Raw genomic sequence first — 21,933 nt, 5'->3', positions numbered from 1 at the left:
ATAAAAACTAAAACCCTAATTTAACATTACAATTAAAAATACTAATTTAATCCAATTCATGCCATTTAAATGAACTAATAAACTATGTAAAACAATTAAAACAAGAAATTCAATTAAAGGAATTAAAATACAATGAAAGAAATAATTAAACAAAACAACAGTTCAAACAAATAAATAGAACAAAGAATCAATTAATTAAAATAAACTGGCAAATAAACAAATAAACAATTAACATGAAGCCACGCAAACAATTAAAATACAATAAAATAAAACAATTAATTTTCAATTATATCTTTTTGAAACTAGGGGTATTACACAACAACCCACTGACTCGTTAAAAGAAAAAGGTGCCTATATGGCAACATCGCCCTCACTGGCTCTAGAGAATAAACCATCCACAATCGCCTCAACTAATGCATAATCCCATCACCCACCTGACAACACAACAAACTACTCATACTCTCCAAACCACACTTGGATCATACCTTAAACCATTATGTTCATCAGTGCAAAACATCCCGCCATAACACCTCAACTACCATTATCCTCGAATGATAACTCGAACTCATGTCCCACCAACTCAACAAGCTACTGCCAAATGATCTCCTCTCAAGCACCCCTAGGATGACACTATCACAACAAGAGAGTATGCCTCACTTTCGATATTCCCCACAACAACCACTACTTACTACTAGAAAAGAAGCTCTAAATGGCAATGCCATGCCGATAAATCCCAAAGGAAAAATGGGCACAAAAACCAGAATGCTCAACACAAAACTGTCTCCTCAAAACCATCTACAACACAATCACCCGGTTATTCGAACCACTCATTCCGAGGCAATATACGAGTCTAATTAAAAAAAATCCTCACACTCTAGGTTCAATATCATTACTTTTCCTCTTCACCATTTCTCATAACACCCTTGGCTCCGACAAAAATCAAATAGGTCTACCAACTAAACCTATGGGATCACCCTCATCCCAATCATTCTAATCGACAGTCCATCTCTTTGGATCCTCAAACAACAAGTACCACCTCCTGATACTCCAGACGCAATTTGAAACATCACCCCTATTTATAGCTCTTAAATTCTGGAACACAGTCCATTTGATAGCACAGTACATATCATCTATCCCTTCATCCACAACCAACCAAGCACCTTAATGACCCCATACTACCTGCCTTATTGTGCAATCCTGCATTACACAGCTAAAACTGACTATTATATACCACCTCGAGACTTTCTCGTCAACCGTGCCAACCCCTAACCCCGCTCTTCGACCTGGACTTACAATCGACTCACCAGGAGTCAATTAACCGCAACACATTCATGTAACTCTCTGAAATGGGGATCACTCCTCGACAAACCAATCCCTAAAACAGACTTATACAACCCACGAACTGAATCAAATCAAACGGTCGATCACCCAACACTGGTATGACTCCAGTCAATGCCTACGTCACCCTAGACTTACAGAGTCTAACAAGTCTTCTTAACAGTCGTAATCATTATGCTTCCTCGGACCGTACCAGATTACCCGAAATACAAATCTACAACCCATAAGCTACACTCATGACTCGAGCAACCTCTATCACACCCACTACAAACCGGTTCGAAAAGAACCTCATTACTAAAACACGACCTAAGTCACAAACACTAACCTCTAAAAGTCATACATACGTCACAAAAACCTCACATCGTACACCTGACCTCCACGATCACAAGAACCCACGCACTAACACAAGAAACTCATACATCTCACCCTAGCTATCGCACTACACTATACGCAATCGTTTGGAAGTTATGCCCCAAGCACTACGCCCTAAAAACAACGAGAAAACTGAAACAACCATGCACCGAATAGCTCGATCCATGACCTAAAAACCTACACCATTCGTTCGATAAGAATCGGCACCCAAACAACCCTGGAGCAATTGAGTTCCTCGCTTACTTAGGTCAAAACTCTACCGTACTAGCAACCATCCCGTGCTCAACCACATACTGTTATACATGCATACATATGTATATAATAATCGGAACATATACCTTGACACAACCGTGTTTTATCCCATCAATTCAAACAACGAGTCCATTAAATCATTATGTGAATATAAACATCCCGTTCATCATTGTCATCATTTCACAATTAACATGTTTTTAGATCATGTATACAATTCATTTACATATACTGACATTTAAACACATAAGCACTTAGCAAATAGGCATGCCTTTTAAAACATTAAACATTTAAACAGGTAACAAATAAGTATACTTCTTAAATAGTTAACCACTTTAACACATAAGCACGTAAACATGCAATACAAATTCCCATACAATCCTAGGTAGGCCTTTACCCGTCGTTCGAAAGGTATTCGACCCTAACGCTCTGATACTAAATTTGTAACAACCCGAACCCGGGGGTCCGAATCGTTTACCGGGTCCTTACCCGAACCCGAGGTCGTCTAAAGGTACTATGGTAAATTCCAAGGTCAATGCATAATATACGTGCCATCCCAAGGCTTATACAAAACAAATGAGATCACAAATACAAAAGATGATAAAATAGTCCACTAACCCATTCAAACCTATGGAGGAACGTCGTTCACCACTTTCTTTCCGTGACCTGAAAAATGTAATAATATGATGGGGTGAGCTCAACAGCTCAGTAGGTAATGCCTAAAACACCGGTTTTGGACTCCTTTGAACTAACAACCAAAGAACAGGAAAAAAAAGATGTCGGGATCATACACGGGGAATTATCAAAATCACATTCCACGTCATTCAATTTAAAAAAAAAAAAAAAAAAAAAAAAATTATCATCACATAATCAATCATAATTATAGGTGTCAAAATGCCATGAAATACAATGCATTGCGTAACCGTCCCGAGCTTGGTCTCACACCAACCCCAAATCCCCACCTACGCTAATTGACTTTACCGAGCTAGGATTGACACTCTTCGTGTCAACTTTTTCACGTCTTACGCCGGGCCGCGCCCACTCTAGGTCACGTTAGCCACTAATTGACTTTACCGAGCCGGGATTGACACTCTTAGTGTCAACTTTTTCATGCCCTACACCAGGCTGCACCCACTCTAGATCAAGTTAGCCCCGGGCTCGCAATACCCGGTTCGTTTCTAAATCATTTTCTCACAATTCCCTTTCAATCACATTTCTTTACAAGAATCATTTCAACCTCACTTTTCCCAAACCATGCCCATGCCATAAATGGAATCATGCATGAATGAAATTGACAATACATATGCTTGCATTTTATCAACTTAATCATACATATTCATCATCTTCATCATGTATATATATATATACAACCTTTAGAGAACAATTCAACACAAGGCATGCTCATTAAACAACTTTGCAACTAAGCACGTGTATATGCACAATTGACATAATTTAGATCATGTTTCGCCACATAAACATGTAAACACATAATCAACAATTAAATCCCGATATCCGTCATTTTAAGCATGCTTAGCAAGAAATCAATATCAAACTCAACTAAAGTCAAAACGTGATAGTTTAGACATCCCTACCTCAAAAGTAGCCAAAATGCATCCCCGGCCGGAAAAAGTCAACGCCGGTCAATGCGGTCAATGCCGGTTAACAAAAGTCAATGCCAGTCAACGGTGGCGGAACGAAAACTGTTCAGTGGAAACGTAGCCATCGACGAGGAGATTCAACTGTTCTAAAGGCTCAGTTCTGGAATCCGACTCCAAGTGGCCCAAAACCCCCTTCGAGCCTTAGATCCAAAATTTTCAAAAAATTGTAAAATAATCACCGGTCGTCCAAAAATTAAATCCTTTGACTATGTGATAGAGAACGATGAGAGGAACATTTTCCATCAAGGAACCAAGATCGGAAACCCGATCGTTTGATCGAAAAATGGAGGAAAATATTTAAAGTTTGAAAAAAAAAATTGAAGAAATAATTCATGAGAAGGAAATCAGGTAAATGGGTCTGTAATGACCCTTTGGTTATCACAATGCAAAAGTGTATTGGTGGGCCCCATTGCACTAATTAAAATTTTACTTTAACATTAAAACACACACACACACACACACACACACACACATAAATCAAATCACAACCACACACATTAACATACCACCATGAAACTATGCGCAAAAAAAAAAAAAAAAAAATAGTGTATGGAATGAAATAAACTCGTAACACAACTCCCGTATACAACAACCCTGGTAGCGGGTCCCACCTGCGACCTCCCGGCCCGAAAAACAGAAAATGCTGAAATGATAATCAATGCATTTCCAAGAGTCCTGAACTCAAGAAAATGCTCCAACCAACTCTCAAACACACCCAGCATACCCCAAGGTGTCCGACACGTAAAACGAGACAAAACAAAAATAATCTAAAAAATTAAAAAAAAAATCCCAAAAAATGAAAAATGATAAAAATGAGGATCATTACAAAAGGTTTGACATATCAATTACCCAAGGCAAAATATTTTCCAAATTACTCTTTTTCGGAGGTGAATGTGGGATCAAATCCATTGCGTCAAGGGATCCGATAGCAGTGGGGAATGGCAAATCCATTAATATATGGTATAATAAATAGGTCCTTAGCTTATAATATAATTTAGTCCCAAGGTTTGGTGTAACTTCATTATATCATGTTGCTGACTTGATTGATGGTGATTGCAAAACTTGGTGTATGGATGTTCCTCCAACAATGATTTGCCTTTCATGAAGTACATGTTATTTGTCGCATTGCTTTTAGCCATTGGAATAAAGAAGATACACGAATTTGGGCTTTTGAAAAAGCTGGGCGATTTTCTATCAAGCCCGCTTACTGTTTGGCATCTTCATTTTCTTGTGATTTGAGGTGGGCGGCAACAAGTATGGTACCTTGTCAATGCAATGATAGGATGATTTCACAGTCGGTGTGGAGATATAAAATTGTATTTAAAATCTAGCATTTTATTTGGCGATGCTATCATAATGCATTGCCTACGTCAACAACTCTTTGTCGTAGGGGATACTGGAAGATCCATTATGTCCTCATTGTGGTTTAGTGGAAGAAGACATTATTTTTATTATTTTTTTTTAATACAGTTTTGGAAGCTTATTCCCCTTCGACTTAATTTATCTTGTTTTCCATTTTCCTCTTTTATAGAGTGGTGGTGTCATGTCTCTCACCAAGAGAATTATTCATATGGAAAAACTTATTTCCTGAGCTTGGCATCTTTCTGCATATAGGCTATATGGAAGGCTCGAAATAAGAAGATATTTGATAATGTTATGTGGAGTCCATTGATGGTTGCAAATTGAGCAATGGAGCATTTTTGGAAGCTTATGGATATGTAGTGAAAACGCAAAACTTTTTCCCTAACCTCTAAGAAGTCTTCATCTCCTGATCTTTGGTCTCACCTTCTGGATGGTGTTATTAAATGTAATGTTGATGTTGTTGGGAAACGTGCAAGTTGTTAAAAACTTTTGAGGGATTTGCAATCATGGATCTTGATTCATCACATAGAGACAAGTTTTATGCAAAAATAAATAAAAGATGATCTATGATTCAATAAACAGATTGAATACTTACATCAAAGGTCTGAGTAAACCTTTTAATCTTTCCTCTAAAGTGAATGTTCTCACTTATTATAGATCCCTTTAGCAAGATCATTTCTCCTTCTTCTTGATTATAATCTTCCCTTTAGGAATCACCAATATGCCTTGATGAATGACCTTGGAATCTTGGCTTGTGGTAGCCTCCTTTTAGAAGAGAAAACAAACCTTAAAATCTAGAGTGAGAAAGTGTATTCCTTTTTCTTGTTTTCAAAGTCACCCTTAAAATATACATGGACCCATGTATATATAGGCAAAATAAAAATAAGAATAAGGAAACAATAAATCATTCTCCATCTCTAAATCAACTTTCTCAATTCTAACAGGACTCCAATATCAACTTGGGCTATTGGTGAGAATCCTTTTGGGCTTACTATTTTCTTGGCTCCTATAAATTAATAATTGGTCCGGTCCATTAAACCATGGACCCAATTTAATTAATTTCTACTCCACTAAAAGAAATTAATTGCACTCCAATTAAATAGTAAATAACCTCTAAGTCAATGTTGCACTTTGACCCCTCTATGCATAATTATTTATCGAATAATTAAAATCATCAATCCGACAATATAATTAATATAATTATTTTGTTACCTTTGATTATTTTCGGCTCGATCACAATAAAATATTTATTTGACAAAAATAATAATTTACTAAATAAATATATATAGAAAACATTTGTCTAAAACATACGAAGGCCTTCGAATTTAATTTGTGAGCAACCATAATCAAAACAAAATAAATACAAATAGCACTGATGTAAATATTGAGAATATAGATCTCTAACTATTAATTACATAACTACCCAAAGTGTTGATCTAAGGATCTCGAGGTATCTGTCGAACAAATCAAAGTAATTATTAATTAATAAAAGAGTCTATACTTCTCTCATGCTCGAGAGTCAAAAATCATGACTGTGATAGAGAGTAATTGCATACGACGGCTCTCGCAATATATCTCAATCTATCATGGACTTGGTTCAAGTCTTAACTAATTAAATGTCCATCCATAATTACCGACTTTGAACCATTTATGATTACTAATTTATAATATAGTATTAATTGTTATTACATACATATATAAATATATCTTGTAATCAAGTGGACACAATCAATTCCATAATGAATCGAAAAATAATACATTCCATTCACCAATTGTATAATGTTTTAATAATAATATTCAAATAAAGAACCATGACTTTTACAATCCAAAATAAGAATTTGCTATGCTAGGGCACACATATTCCAACAGATGCCAGTTTCTCTAAAACTTCTATGATGGGAGGAGGAAGCGCTGTTTATAGGGATTCCTCCGGCTTAATTCTTCGGGTTGTGGTTTTTAAACCTTTTCCAACCTCTTCGGTGGCATCAGCGGAAGCTTTTTGCTTTCGAAATGCGGTGCGTTAGGCTCGATCATTCAACTTTCTAACAGTGTGCTTTGAGTCCGATGCTAAGATGGTTGTGGATGCTTTGACTTATGATAGGGTCATTAATACAGAGATTTCTTGCATAATTTTTTATATTCTTGCTGAACCGCAATCTTTCTCTTAGTTTTTGATTTCTCATGTGCAACATAATAAGGTGGCTCATGCACTTGCTTCCTTCTCGCGGAACGGCTTAAACTCGGATATGGTTTTATCTCAGCTCCCTTCTTCAGTTTTACAGCTAGCTAGGCAGGAAGGGTGTGCTGCTGTGTAGTGTGTGCTTTTGTTTTGTCTTTGTAATTGCCAGGGAAAAAAAAAAAATAGAATCTTTTAACGTAAATATTAAATCACACCCACAAGGCCACAAAATTCACAAATCTCATTATTCCGTACTTTTGATTTGCGATAAAATAAATTTTTTGTCAATAACGATAATTGGTTTATTATTATTAGTTTTTATTTTTACTGTGGAGGAAAATAGTATATATTTGTTGGCTGGAGTGCTATATAATGGATACTTTCAAGATATTCAAATCTTTGAGTAGTTTTTATTTCACTCTATGTAAACGAGTTAACTTTGTATTTAAATGGCCTTATTAACTCAATTGTTCAAGCTTTTGTGGGCTTGCAATTTCCAAACATATTATTTAACAAAATTTTGCAAATATGGCTTTTTTTATTAGGACTTGTTTGAATTTATAGTCAAATTTTTTCCTTATCAATCTCGATCTCAAGTTTGAGTTGAGCTCAAGTTTTTAAATTTTGTAGCAAATTGCCCGCTCGTTAATAATTTTGACCAATTTTTTTTTTTTTAATAAAAATTTCAAAATATCATTAAGGGAATTTTAGGTATTTCTTTATTTTTTAATAAATAAATTTAAAATGAATAATAAATATAAACAAAAAGTAAGAATATAAAAGGTAATTTTTTTTGGGGGTTTTTGTAATTTTTGTAAAAATGGCTTTATTTTTATTATTTTATTTATTTATTTATAATTTATTTTTGTTATTTATTTGTTTTTGTAAAAAATGGCTTTATTTTTTAATAAGAATTTTTTTTTTGTGCGCTCGGTATATAACAAGAATTTTTTTTTTTTTACACTTTACCTTATATTATGTGAAAAAAAGAGAAAAAAAATAAAAGCTGTAAGCACTTATTCCATCCCATTTTTAGTGTCCATTTTTAAGAAACTAACCTATTAAAATGAGACTTTTGAATTGGAAGTAATTAGTTTTGGACCATCTAAATATGGAATGTGTACACTTATTTTGAGTGAAAGGACACATGTCTAAGCCAAAAAAAAAACAAAAGAAAAACAAAAAAAACGAAGTAGTACTCAACGCAGATCAAGACGCTTAGATGTCATCATCATTACATTTACTGCACAGATGGTCGGATTTGCCTGTACCAAGTCATCCTGATGGACGATTTTCAACCCTCTGATGTAAGTATTTCTTGACATATTTTCCAATATCAAAAGTCATTAAAAAATCAACTCCGTGAAATCAGCCGTTGAAAAAACAAAAAAAATTTATCACATGGTTCAAAGTGGTTTATTCCTCATTGTTATCGATAGATTCTAATAATTGTTCAAATCTGAGAGTACACTGTTTACAAATCCAAACACTCCCAAAATCTTAAATTAGAGATTACTGCTTAATCTCCTCTTAACCCCACTCTCTCTCTCCTCCCCTTTTCTCGCTCTACATCCACACCATATTTCATCATTTTCCGAGTAGCCTTGTCGGTGTATAGATTATATCTTTAAAGAATACGTAACCGTCGAGACGAGAGGAGAGGAGAGGAGAGGAGAGGAGAGAGCTCAAGTTCTAACAAACGCTCTGAATATAAAACCGAAAACCATCTGTTGATTATTGGATCCTTGTATTTTTGTCACTCGCTCAGGTACTTACCTTAATCTGTTTATTTTTTCTCTTTGAATCAGTTCTAAGATCATATTTTTATTGTATGTCCCTGTATAATTGCACACACCCATATATATTTCTTAAATTTTTGTTTAATATTTAATCTTTTTCTTTTTCTTTCATGGCATGTTATGCAATTTTGACACGGAAAGAAGATGGTTAGTTTTAGGGTTTTGTTTTAAATCTGTTTTTTTTTTTGTTATTTTAATTTTTATTTGGTTAATTTTATCTGGATTGTCTTGATATAGAAGAATTTGATGATGTCAATGGATCTTTCAAGGAGTGGTTGGTTGATGTTGCTAAATTTTTATTATTATTTATTGTTTTGAGTTTACTTGTAATATCCTTAATTCTATGTTTAACTTCTGAATTAGTTTCATGATAGTCGCTCTACATTTAGCTTGATAATTCCAAACAAACTAGTCGCTCTACATTTAGTTTGATAACTACAAACAAACGAGATGTATTATATACTACGGTCTACTTTCATAACCATTGTTTCAAAATATCTTACATAAATACCAACTTTACAAAACTCTATACCCTTCTAAAATCTTCTCCAATTCACCAGTTTTTATAAGCTATCAAATGTTCTAAGTGGTAAGGAGATACATATGACACACGCGTGTTACAAGATTTTTCTAATAGATGGCTTTGTTCATAATCTGTGGAACACTACTTTTGATCTCAATTGTAAGCCATATTCATTTTCTCCACACAAATGTGGAAGATTCTAAAATCTTTTTCAATCCACCAGTTTTTATAAGCCATTCAATGTTCTAGGATACATCTCTCCACAATTCTCCACACAGAGGTGAAAGACACTAGAACCAACCCTCCACATATGCATAACACTTTAGCACTCATGTGTTGCCTAACACACAACTATCAATGCCCAACTAACTCTTTGTCTCGTATTTTTGAAAAGAGAACACGTAGAATGTGGTCATTTTTTTTGGAGAGATGAAGAAGCATTAAACAGTTTCTGGAATCATTGTAGAGTACTAGAAGAAATCTATGCCACAATGCAACATAAAAAATATAAAAAAAAAATAGAAATGCATCCACTTACAAGCTTAAACTCAAAATAAAGACTAGAGTTGTATAAATAATTGTGATATATTGCTATAAAATAATCTTCAAAATTGATGTCTATGTTTAAATTAATTGAATAACTATAATATTAAGGTTATTGATTTAGTGGTGGTTTAAGCTCATTGGTTTTTGAAGTGCAAATTGAAAATAAGAACTTTTCTAAAGTAGATCAATACCTAATAAATTTTTTTTTTTTTTTTTTCATATAATAATAATAATATCATCACCATCATCAACACTGAAGTGCCGTTTAAGAAAATTGGAAATTTAAGAGCTGAATTTTGAGTGTTAAAGTTTTAAGTGGTAGTTATAATTGATTTTTCAAATATATATATATATATATATATATATATATATATATAGATTTTAAGTGTCCGACAAATTATTATTATTATTATTATTATGATTATATTTTGTTGGGGGGGAGTGTTTAGTATAAGTGATGTCACTTTGACTTAAAATTTTACTCATTCTCGGTGGCACTCATTTTTTTTAAAGTGAAATTTAAATTGTGTTATATCAAACACACTGAATCCATTACTTATCAAAAAAAGCGCACACACACACACACACACACTGAATCCATGGTGCTGAATTGGGTTATCAAACAACATCCAACACGTCTTCAACAGACCTATATATATTGATAAGTACAACAGTCCTATATAGGGTTGTCACTCTTTGTAGTTTACATTAATTCATTGAAAGAAAGGGAGAAACTCCATAAACGAAAAGAAAAATTACTAATTGCTCCTATTTTGGCTAATCCACTATGGTCTTCCAATAATATATTAAATGACTCCCCTTTAGGTGTAGAAATGTTGAACAAATGCATTTAATCAGGATTTTTGAAGTTTGTCAAAGGGGGAAAGTCTCTAGAAGTTTCTAACTGTCAATAAAAGATAGTGGAGGCTTCAAATGCATTAGTTGAGTCCTAGTTATCAAAAAAAAAAAATGCATTAGTTGAGTCGTACAAGGTGTTAGAGGATCCTTTTGAATTCTTATTCATTGAAATGCAAGAAAAGTACCAATATTATTTTCTTTAGTGTTTCAGGCCACCACCAGCCCACTGGTCAATTGGGTTTTCAAATATGGGAATGGTATACTGTGCATCACACAATGTGCTCATGCAACATGTCAGTCTATGGTGCAATACAGTGTTGTGTGATTCGATTGCATGTTACATATCAAAGTACTCGCAATACATGCAGTATACTTTATTGTGTGGCACGTTTTTTGGACAACACTGCACGTGCCATTGTCCTTGTATATCCTTGTATTTTGATGTATGGGTGTTGATTCTGTGGTATTGCTGATAAAACTCAAATAATTCATTCCTTCAGATTTAAATAAATTTGAGTATGATCCTTCTTGAATTCTTTTTATTTTTCTTTCCCTTTAGAATATGTTTATACATGAAAACCTTCATAGGATGCAAAAACTCTTAAGCCTCTCTCTCTCTCTCTCTCTATATATATATATATATATATTGATGTATTAAATTGATTGTCATGTATCTTTTTTTTTTTTTTTTTGAAAGAGGGGGGGTTCCTCTTCCAGTTTCAGTATAAGAGTATTTCGATTGCTAAATTAAAAAAAGAAAAGAAAATTGGAAGTCCTGAATTTGTATTGCAATATGATGTAAAGTTAAGCCATCAAATGTCTAGTGTCTCATCCCTGTTCGCTGTTCGGGCATTATATCTGCTGCTAAGACCACTAGGCCACCAGGTGGTATAACCTCTCTTCTCCGAAAGGGAAGGTGAGGGTTTGAGCCCCATTGTAGGCAATTGTGAGTATTTAACCCAAAAAAAAAAAAATCTACTGCTGCTAAGGATGGTTCTTTTGAAATGGAGATGGTTTTTTATAGAGTGGTTTTGGTTGCTTGAAACAAACTCATCATTCTTTTCCGGTTGTTAAACTTGATAAAAGTGGGAGCTATCCTATAGAATGCTCATTTAACATTGATGGTACACTAAATAGGTGTAAGAATATCTGTATTCCACTTTTTGCATCTTGGATGAAGTCTTGTGAGTAACAGACATTATGAATACATTGCATACAGAATGCAAGATGCAAGAGTTGTGTGAATAATGCTGTTTTATTATTGCTGATATTATTTTGGTTACATGTGCAAATATCTGGAAGTAAGTACCTTTTGAATTGTGAATGGTGTTGCAGTTTTCCAGCTACCGGGTTGAGTTATTACATATTCCGTTTTATGGGTTTTGTAAAATCAGGTCTGCCTGAACACTGTTCTGTGTGACCAATTGTTCAACTATTCTTCAGCACCTCTCTTATTTTTGGGGATATTGCATTGGCCCCAATGCAACGGCAGAAGAGTGTTGTCGAATCATTTCCTGAAACTGTTGATCTTAACCAGGGATCTGTTTCCAATAACCCTAGTATGAATCAGTCAACTGCTTGGAATAACATTCTAAATCCAGTAGAAAGCCGGTTCTCAAATTACATGGTTTCTTCTGGTGAGGAGAATCATATAGGTGCAGATGTTGTCAGTCACAATGTTCAGAGTTTTAGTGGTTGGGACTCTGGTGAATCTAGCTCCAGTGTGAATTTACAAAATCAGGCCTTTGGGGATGGCTTCAAAACGGAACATGGTCGGTCTTCCTCGTTTAGTGCTTGTGGTGGGGTCAATACAAGATTAGAAGAAATGCAATTTGGACCATGTAATAGTCCTTTTCGGGAGAGTGTCAATTGTGGTCCTCGTGGCAATCAAGTTGCAAGCAGACAATTAATTATGCAGAGTTCGATTTCTAATAATAGCAATCTAAATGTAAATTTAAATGCTGGATATGTGGGTATTGGTCTCGGTGGGCAGGCTATGGGAACAGGTGCAAGCCCAAATCTCAGCAAGTTGAGTGCATTAGAAAAAGATCATATTTCATTTACTAGTGCATCTTCTGGAGATATTGGGACTTCTTCTGGTACTTCTGGTTATTTGGTGAAGAATGATAGTGAATCAGGTTCTTCTCTGGGCAGTTGGGGGTTATCCTGCAAGAGAAAGGCCCTTGAAGGTACTTCTGGACAGTCTTATACAGGTGGGAGCTCAAGTTGCTTCCCCCAAGTTGAAAACATTGTACGACATACTGTTCCTCCTCGATATAATGCTTCTAGTAGCTTAAGCATATCTTCAGCCCCAATGAACTGTCCTAGTGTTAATCCTTCAGAACAGTTGAACACGAGAATTGGGGTCAGTACGAGCGTAGTTTCAGATGCCTTTCCTCCTCTCAGTGTCACAGAAATTGCAGAAAATTTCCCAAGAAATTTAGGTGCAAGACTAAATCGAGGGCATCAAGAATCTGTTCAGTTTAATGCATCGATGACTGGGAATGCCGTAAGACATTCTAATATTTGTTCGTCTCAGCAGTCATCTAGATCTCTCTCATTTACTGATCCTTTGGACTTCAGATCAACAACTTCAGTAACAACCAGTTCAACTCATTCTGCAAATCAGTCTCAATCAACTCATGTTCCTGGTCTGTCAGGGAATATGCTTCCTTGGAGTGGGGCTCTTAACTCAAGAGGTGGCAGTTCATCAAGTTCTCTTATGATTTCTGGAGCTAGAGGCACTCCATTACGAGATGAAGCAAACTTCAGAAGCAATCAGAGAAACAATGCTGAGCATCCCATGTTTGTTCCTGCAACTGGGATGAGAAATTTGGTGCAAGACCCAACTACTTGGAGTTTAACTCCTGGAAATTCAAGCACTTCTGGAGGTGTTCCTTCTAGTTCCCGAATTGGCCCCAGTTTCAGTGTACATCCTTTTCCTGCTCCCTGGGTACCTCATCACATTCTCCCGACACAAAATCAACAAAGATTATCAGATTTTGCTCCTTGGACTTTGTTTCCATCTGTTGACTCTGAGTCTGGAGGTCAGGGAGGTCATTTTCCCCCTTCGCATCAGGCCAGTTCTTCTTCAGAGGAAATCCCAATGTCATCTGTAGTTAATAGCAATGGCCATCATTCACCATATCCGAGGTCAGGATTGTTGATGGAAGTACCAGGTGATGATGTCAATGGTTGGCGTGTTTTAGCTGCTGATATTGATGGGAGACACAGGCTGGTAACTGAGGTTTGTGGTTTAAATTATATATTTCTTTATTTTATTCCGTCATTTCCTGGTTTTCTGTTTCTTTACATAATTTATTTTCAAGGCTAAATTACTTTGGAATAGATTGTATTCTTTCTATTTAAAAGTAGAAAACTGGTAGTGCTTATTTTTGGAATTCCAGATGACCGTGCATAGATAATTAGATAGCATCATTCTACCTTGTCGGTTCATGTCAGAGATTACAATTTTTTATTCAAATTTTATCTTCATCAATGATCCTCTCTATCTATCTAATTCTCACTCACACAGTGCGCACACGCACACAGCACAATTCTCTACCTCAGAATACAACACGGGTAACATATATGATTGTTGAGTTTTTTACTGCATAAATCGTAGCGTTTTGGGGGTTTTTGCCTTTGATCATGTTTATTTCTTTGATGACGTGAAAATCACTGAACTGAACATTAAGAGTTACTTTTGTTTTCCTATTTTTAAATAGCAGACAAGTGGTTTTGCCCTCCTGTTGTGCGGTGTTTATATCAGTTGATGATATGGTAGACCACCTTGCTAAGGATGATTCGTTGGCAATTCTTGGCTCTTCCTGTTGACCTTGCTGGTGTTTAGCAATGTTGCTTCATATTTGAACCTCTTTTCATTCCTCTCATGCTCAATACTTGTTGCTGCTACATGTTTAATTAGATATATATATATATATATATATATATATATATATATATATATATATATATATTGTTTTGTTTGAAAAAAGAACCACCATTGGCTCTTTGGCCTATTGGTTGATATTCATAGTTGTCAGAGGCATGCCTAGGCTTCAAAAAATCCCTGGCTTGTCAAGGCTCAACTAAAGCGCCTTGACCTACTATAGGGCAGGCCCCTCTAGCTAGGCTCACGTAAAGCCCTCAGGTTCGTGCTTTTTAGCAAATCTCCATGTTTTAAAAAGCATGCCTTTTATTTTTTAATCATTCATTCATATCATTTTATTTTTATTTTTTGAATGAATTTGAATTTACATACTCCACATTAAATCATAGTCATATCCGATGGATCACATTTGTTGAACTCATGTATGTTTGGCAAAATATTTGAGCTTATATGACTGCTTACATTAAATACAGATTCTTGATTTTCATCATAGTATAATACTTGTTTAAATTACATGATTGCCTTTTATTGTTTCACAATAATAATGGTTATTGGTTTAGTTAATGCAATGGTGTTTGATTTTGTTAATGCATATCCTTATCCAAAGGATTTATTCGCAATTTTTCTATACTTGTGTTAAATATTTCCTTTTTGTTACACATGCGCCTTACTTCAATCAGGCTCACGCCTTACATTGCGCCTTGGGCTTAGGCTCCAAAAGCCTTGCAGATGCTAACACCCTTCTCCAACATGTGCATCTAGCCTATCCCTTCTTTGAAATGCTCTAGAAAAAAATACAGAAAAGATAAAAAGGAGATAAAAAATAAAGGATGAAACCTTAGTTAAAGAAATTCAATGAAAAGACACTTATGAAGTTAGTCATAGCCTTGATGTTATTCTTGCTGCTGATACCCGCTATCAATCATTTATGTCTGTGCAAGAATGTGTAACCTAGGAGTTCCTTTATCTCAGTAAGCAGCATGGTTTGGTGCTGTGAATCATGTGATTTAGAATAATTTCCCAATTTTCCTTGCAAGCCCTATAAAGTTTATCCTTAGATTTGACTCGAAAGGTCTTTTATATCCTTCTGTTTTGCTGAAGTGAATAATTATTAGCTAAAAACCTGTTTCTATTTTCTAGAGCACCTGGGGCAGAGATCTTGCCCTTCATCATATGCCTCAACTTACTCAAATGCCAAAGGCTCTTCTGCGGATCGAAGCAAAACTAGAAAGAGTATTCTGTTGGGAAAATGCTTTTAGGCGATGGTTTTGTTGTTTTTAGATGATGGTTCATTTTGTATGTTTTATACCCCAAGAACTTATCCATTACTACACCTGATGGAGTGGAAAGCCTCAAAATCTTGTTTTCCTGTTGTCTGTATTACAAACATATCTTGCTTCACAGTTAGATTGTACAACATCTCTTACTAGATTTAATTAAAAAATTGTCAGCATAAAAGTTATGAGATTAGTTGAGTTACTCATTTGGATTCATTATCCGTGAAGGACACTGAGAACTAAATTGAAAATCATAATAATGAAAATTTTATGCACTTTTTAGTTCTGAGAGTTTTTGTTTGTCTTTTAGCTCAAGTGTGCTCATGTATGTGCATTCACACACACACCCCCTCACTCAACTCAGCCACTAGTGACTTATGTAGTGGTAGACATTCCTTTGTGCTTCTCCTTCCTTGGCGACCCACTCAAAAATCCAAAGGTCACCAATGTTGCTGTGACACTCTGGTAAAAAGGTTATTGGGCTCGATATATCTTAACAATTCCTTCTTATTTGAATAAATGAGCAAACATTGGTCCACACCTCCATAGAACAGCATGTAGCTTTCATTCAAGATGCTAGATTCTCTTGAAAGTATGGAGTCCATTTAAATGCAACTATTGTACTTTTTTTTTTCATTTTTCCATACCACATTGGCTTTTCTTAGGGATTTCAATGAACAGATCATGGTTACAAGTCACAATTTTGCAAGGTGCAAGTGTAAGAGTTGTTATCTTAACGTATCAAAGGAACAAGATTTTGTTGCAACTGACGTGGAGGGATACTGCTGCACTTGCATAGTTGCCGTTGCTTTCCCAATCACGTTTTCGCCTTTTCATTTAGTGTGTTCACAAGTTCATTACACTTGCTTGTTAGTGTCTGATATTCCATGTCGCCATACTTATTTTTGGTTCTTATTATTTTTTATTTTCTATTAGAATGAGAATTGATCGTGAAGAATTGAAATATATTTTACGGCTGGTTGTCTACCTTTCATCTTTCTAATATGTCATTATACTTCCTTATCTTGCTACAGTGTGATGACTGTGTTCACATTGGCAATATATTTTACAGTTGGTTGTCTACCTAACATCTTTCAAATATGCCGTTATACTGACTAGCCCAGTGCATGAGGCTCTTGCCATTGTGGGGTCTGGGGAGGGTAAGATGTATGCAGCCTTTCCTCAGCATGCAGAGAGGCTTTTTCTTGTTTCAAACCCATGACCTCCATGTCACAATGGTACAACCTTACCATTGTGATGAGGCCCGCCCTCAAATATTGAAGTCAAAGTAAGACACAAAATAGTGAACAAGTCGGTGATAAATTCGCATCCTCAATCACATATCTAGGGCACAGTTAAATAGACGTTAGAAAGACCTGGATTGATCTTGGTGAGACTCAAAATTTTCGTTCTAAAACATGTTTTCGAATAATGGCTTTTTGAAGATAAGTTTTCAAACATTTGTTTAAACTGTAATATTAACTGAATAGCAGATTGCATCCATAATCAATCCAACAATTTCCTGAGGCTGTCTATTGATCGAGGAATGGATGGTTTTGTAGGGTTCAAATACTGAGAGCATCGATTGATCGAAGCAATTCCTTAGGGGTATCGATCAAAGGGTCGATTGCTTGAACTTGATATATATATATTTGGAAATTCTCTCAAAACACAATTTTACAAGAATTCAACTTACTAAAACATATGTGCTAAATATCTTGGTTATAAATATGAGGTTATTCTCAGTCTAGGAATGATTTTTAAGTCTAATCATCTAGAGAGAAAATCCTTGAGAGAGTAGAATATATGCAATTACTCAGTCTAGGGTTTCCATAAATACCAGAAAGATGGGTAATCACTAGAGAAGCGTTTCGTGAAGAGCGAAGTCTGTTGATGAGCGGATATATGGTCTGGAGACTCGAGTGGAAGGATTTCTGTCAGTTTGTGTAAAGAGGTAACTAGGGGTTCTAGGTTGTGGGAACCGTTAACCAAGTTGTAACTTCTTTCTCGCATAGTACTAGCTCCCGTGGTTTTTTCCGGTTGATTTCCATGTAAAAATCTGAGTCTCTGGTCTAGTTTGCTTTATTTTCTATTGATGCATGTTTGTGGATGTGATGAGTGCAAATTGAAAATTGACTTGTATAAAGAACAATTCAAATCACATTCATCATAACCAACTAATCGAATATCAAACAAAGGTCAATGGTAATTCAAAAAGTTAGTTAAAAAACGTCCATAGGATTAAGACCTATTAACCCTGTCTCTAGGTCTAAAGGCACTGCTCATATTCCAACACATCAGAGCCTAGGGTTTTGATCCTAAGAATTATCAGAACTCAATTGCTGCAGATTTGGATAATATATAATTGAAAATGTTAGGAAGTTTGCCCACTTAATATCTTTATAATTTATTGTGAAAAGTTAGATTAATAATTTGAAATTTCAGAGGAATTTGGATGAATAATGAAACAATTTGAAAATTTTATGTTGTCCAAATGTAGTAGCCAAAATTCAGGATGAGATTAGAAAAAAGTTCAGCCATGAAATTGAAATTAGAAATCATTATTACGGAGTAGAATTTTAGAATTTTTTAAGTGTTTAAGGAAAAAATTCATACATATATTTAGCATTTATTGCATGCCTTTTCTTTTTCTTTTTGGCCTTATGTGGCTTGAAATGTACTAGCTGTGAAAGTGGATCTCATTGAAGTCCTGTAAAATGAGAGGTTATCAAATGTTTTATTTTTTTATTTTTTATGATGATGTTCTTGACTGATTAGAAAATATAAATGAACATACAAGCTTCCCATTGGAACCTCAACTATAGATGACGTAACTCCCGCACTATGATATTTGTTTAGATATGTCAAATATGGTTATATTGTCTGCACTTTCTTTCTTAATTGTAATTGTACAATTTCCTATACTGTTTAGTCATAGTTTCTATCTTTCCTTTAAATAGATAGTCTGTTCCTTTTAAAATTGATTGGCTCTGGCTCTTACCTTATAAAGAAAAATTGTCATATCTAAATCATATGTTTTGCCTCCTATGTAACAGATTCGTCAAGTCTTGAATGCCATGCGTAGAGGCGAGAATTTACGAGCTGAGGTTTGATTTTGACTTCTACGATGATTCATGATTAACTTAATGACTTGATTATGTTGTGCAATGTGAACTTAGTGATTATACCTGGAACTGGTTGATGTGGACTCTTCTGTTGGGGGTTGTTTGATTTCAAATGGGAAAAAGATGATCCCACTTGGATTAAAAATCTTCATACATGTAAATCTTTTAAGAGAAAAATGTCAATTTCTTAGTTTTTTTCTTCTTATATTTTAGCAGCTTTGGCAGAAATTCAGCATGGCTCTTTTTTGTTGCAATGGAACTGATCTCCTTCAAAACATGTGTTGTAAAACAGTCCTACTAACAGCTACACCTTCGGTGATTCATGTGCTTCCCCTTCAGGCTAGACCAGGATGGGGGAAATAACTTCTGCCAGGGTTTCTGAGTAGCTTTCTTTGAAGCAACACAGAACATGACATTGTTGGGGAAAAAGTATGGTAACTAGGTGTAGCTGCCATAGAGTCGCAGCTTGTCTCTACGATGATTCCAGCTGCATACAAGTTCTCTCTAAATTTCCTGTGTGACAAATGGAAGGATTTGGAATATCTTGTTTATTAGGTGATCCGCCTTAGTGATGTAGGTGCCTGGACATGTTCCACTGCTTGTGAGCCACGTTTGCTGGTATAATGCATGGGCTCACCTTTTACATTTGGGGACCTCCAATTTTGATAGAAATTTATTGTATGATACTTGCACCATGAAAAATTTCTAATCTGGCACGACAAACTCTAGCAGCCTTTTAACATGGACTCTGTGCAATAATTGGGACTTATATGGTAAATTAACCTGCCCTTGCCATCCTCTGAATGGAGCGCCATCATTAAGCATGTGAAATGATTTAATGGATCAAGGAACTTGGCTCTTGCTTTATTTACCTTGATGATTTGATTATGTATGACATTTTGAGCTCCATGTATGTGCCAGGATTATATGCTCTTTGATCCATTTATAAATGGGGTTGCTGAGTTGCATGACAGGCATAGAGATATGAGGCTCGATGTTGATAACATGTCGTATGAGGTAAACTTTGTTGACCTATTTTTCTATCATCCGATCTCCATGGTAGGTTGTTCCCCTGACAACATGATTGGGATAACCAGGAATTGTTGGCCTTGGAAGAACGCATAGGAAATGTTAACACTGGATTGAGTGAAGAAACTATTCTGAAGGTGATGCAACAGCGGAATTATCTACCTGTTGCCGAAGGATACTGGTCAAACTTGGAGCCATGCTGCATATGTCGGGTAAGAACTCTCTCTATTCATTGGAGCAGCATGCCCGTAAATTGGACTTGCTGGAGGAGGCGGGACTGAGTGCTGCTCCCTAATTTTTGGAGTCTGTTGCACAAAGTGGATGCATTTAGATCTTGAACCTGAATTCTCCAGTTGACAGCTTTAGCTTCAAGCTTTTACCTCTTTATCAAGCAATAATGGATATATTGGAGGGAGAGAATTTTATTTTTATTTTTTCTGAATTATTAGCTTAAACTATGTTTTCCTTGCTTGAATGGCAGGAAGAGTATTGTCTTGGAGATGATATTGGGACGTTAAATTGTGGGCACGACTTCCACACCAGTTGCATCAAACAATGGCTCACACAGAAGAATCTGTGTCCCATATGCAAAATGACGGCGCTGGAGACTGGATAGGGAACCATTATTCTCAGAGCCCAACAAAGTTTTTTTCCCTACAAACGGATCATGAAACCCGTATCCTCAAATGATTATCAGAAAGAAAAAAAACCTGCAGTTTCTTATAGATGACATATTATTATATATCGTTTTTGTCTGAAACCGAAGATGGAAGGAGATACAATTTACTGAAAGATTGCAGCATGAGCAAAGGGATTGTGTATAACCTGCAATGGATAATTTCAAAGATTTATTGCATGACCGGTAACTATTGGAACTTCACTAGTTGCTGACATTATCGAGCTTTTAGAATAAAAGGCAGCCTGTGATATTAATGTCCACAAGTTAGTTCTTTAACGTTGGGTCTTCCAATATCAATAGGTTGATTGTATATTTCAAAATAACAAAAGAGTTGTCTTCTGGATTCAAAAGAGGGTATTAGATGGAAAACTGTTTTGCGCATGAATTTAATCTCGGTGGTGTAACATTGTATGCTTATTTTGTTCGTGGCGGAGATTGCCTTTCAATAATTGCATATATAGAAATTTATGTGAATTGATCTTCGTTCATTGTATGTGAGAATTTGGCATCTGAATGATGACCTAGCCCTTTTGTTATACGATTGGTATGTGCCAAACTTGAATGATCTTTATGAGCAGATTTTTTCCCCAACTGTAGCCTGTGTTGCTAGTTCTCCAAATGTGTGGACATGGGAGGGTGAAGATTAGGATTAGGAAGACGCCAGCCCCAACATACCTTAAAAGCTAGTGTGTTTAGGAATTCAGAGTTCGAGAATAAGTCACTTCATACAAAATAATGTCAAAAGTTACTGTTGTCTATAATCTTTCCCTATAAACTCCGCAATGAGAAATTATTGGATATTTCAGGGGTCTAGACAATGTGGTACTAAGCCTATGAGTTTTGTAACGAGAATTTATTGTTATTAAACAACGTAAATCTTTTTTTTTTTTTCTCAAAAAATGTTTAAATGCCTTTTTATTTTTATTTTTACAACAAATTTAAAAAAACACATCCAGTTTTCAAGAAAACAGCTGATGATTATATGAAGCATGATTTGTGGCACGCAAATAGATACAAACAATGCCAAAATCAAAGATGTGGAGTCAA

General features: G+C 35.4%; 1 protein-coding gene across 2 annotated transcripts; it reads left to right on the top strand.

Annotated features, from left to right (window-relative positions):
• Window positions 1–8,591: 8,591 nt before the first annotated feature.
• On the top strand, window positions 8,592–21,379 carry LOC132299995 (E3 ubiquitin-protein ligase MBR2-like). Of its 2 annotated transcripts, XM_059796917.1 has the most exons (6): window positions 8,605–8,926; window positions 12,220–14,131; window positions 19,110–19,160; window positions 20,100–20,195; window positions 20,276–20,419; window positions 20,689–21,379. In XM_059796917.1, the coding sequence occupies exons 2-6, from the start codon at window positions 12,365–12,367 to the stop codon at window positions 20,821–20,823; spliced, it is 2,193 nt and encodes a 730-aa protein (XP_059652900.1). In that variant the 5' UTR covers window positions 8,605–8,926; window positions 12,220–12,364; the 3' UTR covers window positions 20,824–21,379. The 2 variants fall into 2 exon arrangements, with proteins under 2 accessions (XP_059652901.1, XP_059652900.1); XM_059796918.1 differs by lacking the exons at window positions 20,100–20,195; window positions 20,276–20,419; window positions 20,689–21,379 and adding an exon at window positions 19,395–20,093 and having other exon boundaries at window positions 8,592–8,926.
• The last annotated feature ends 554 nt before the right edge of the window (window positions 21,380–21,933 follow it).

This window comes from Cornus florida, unplaced genomic scaffold (genome assembly GCF_030987335.1).
Source record: "Cornus florida cultivar Cherokee Brave unplaced genomic scaffold, ASM3098733v1 CherokeeBrave_3.0.0_Hap2_Chr03, whole genome shotgun sequence".
NCBI lineage: Eukaryota > Viridiplantae > Streptophyta > Magnoliopsida > Cornales > Cornaceae > Cornus > Cornus florida.
The sequence above is the reverse complement of the archived record's forward strand: the minus strand, read 5'-3'. Positions and strand labels throughout refer to the sequence as shown.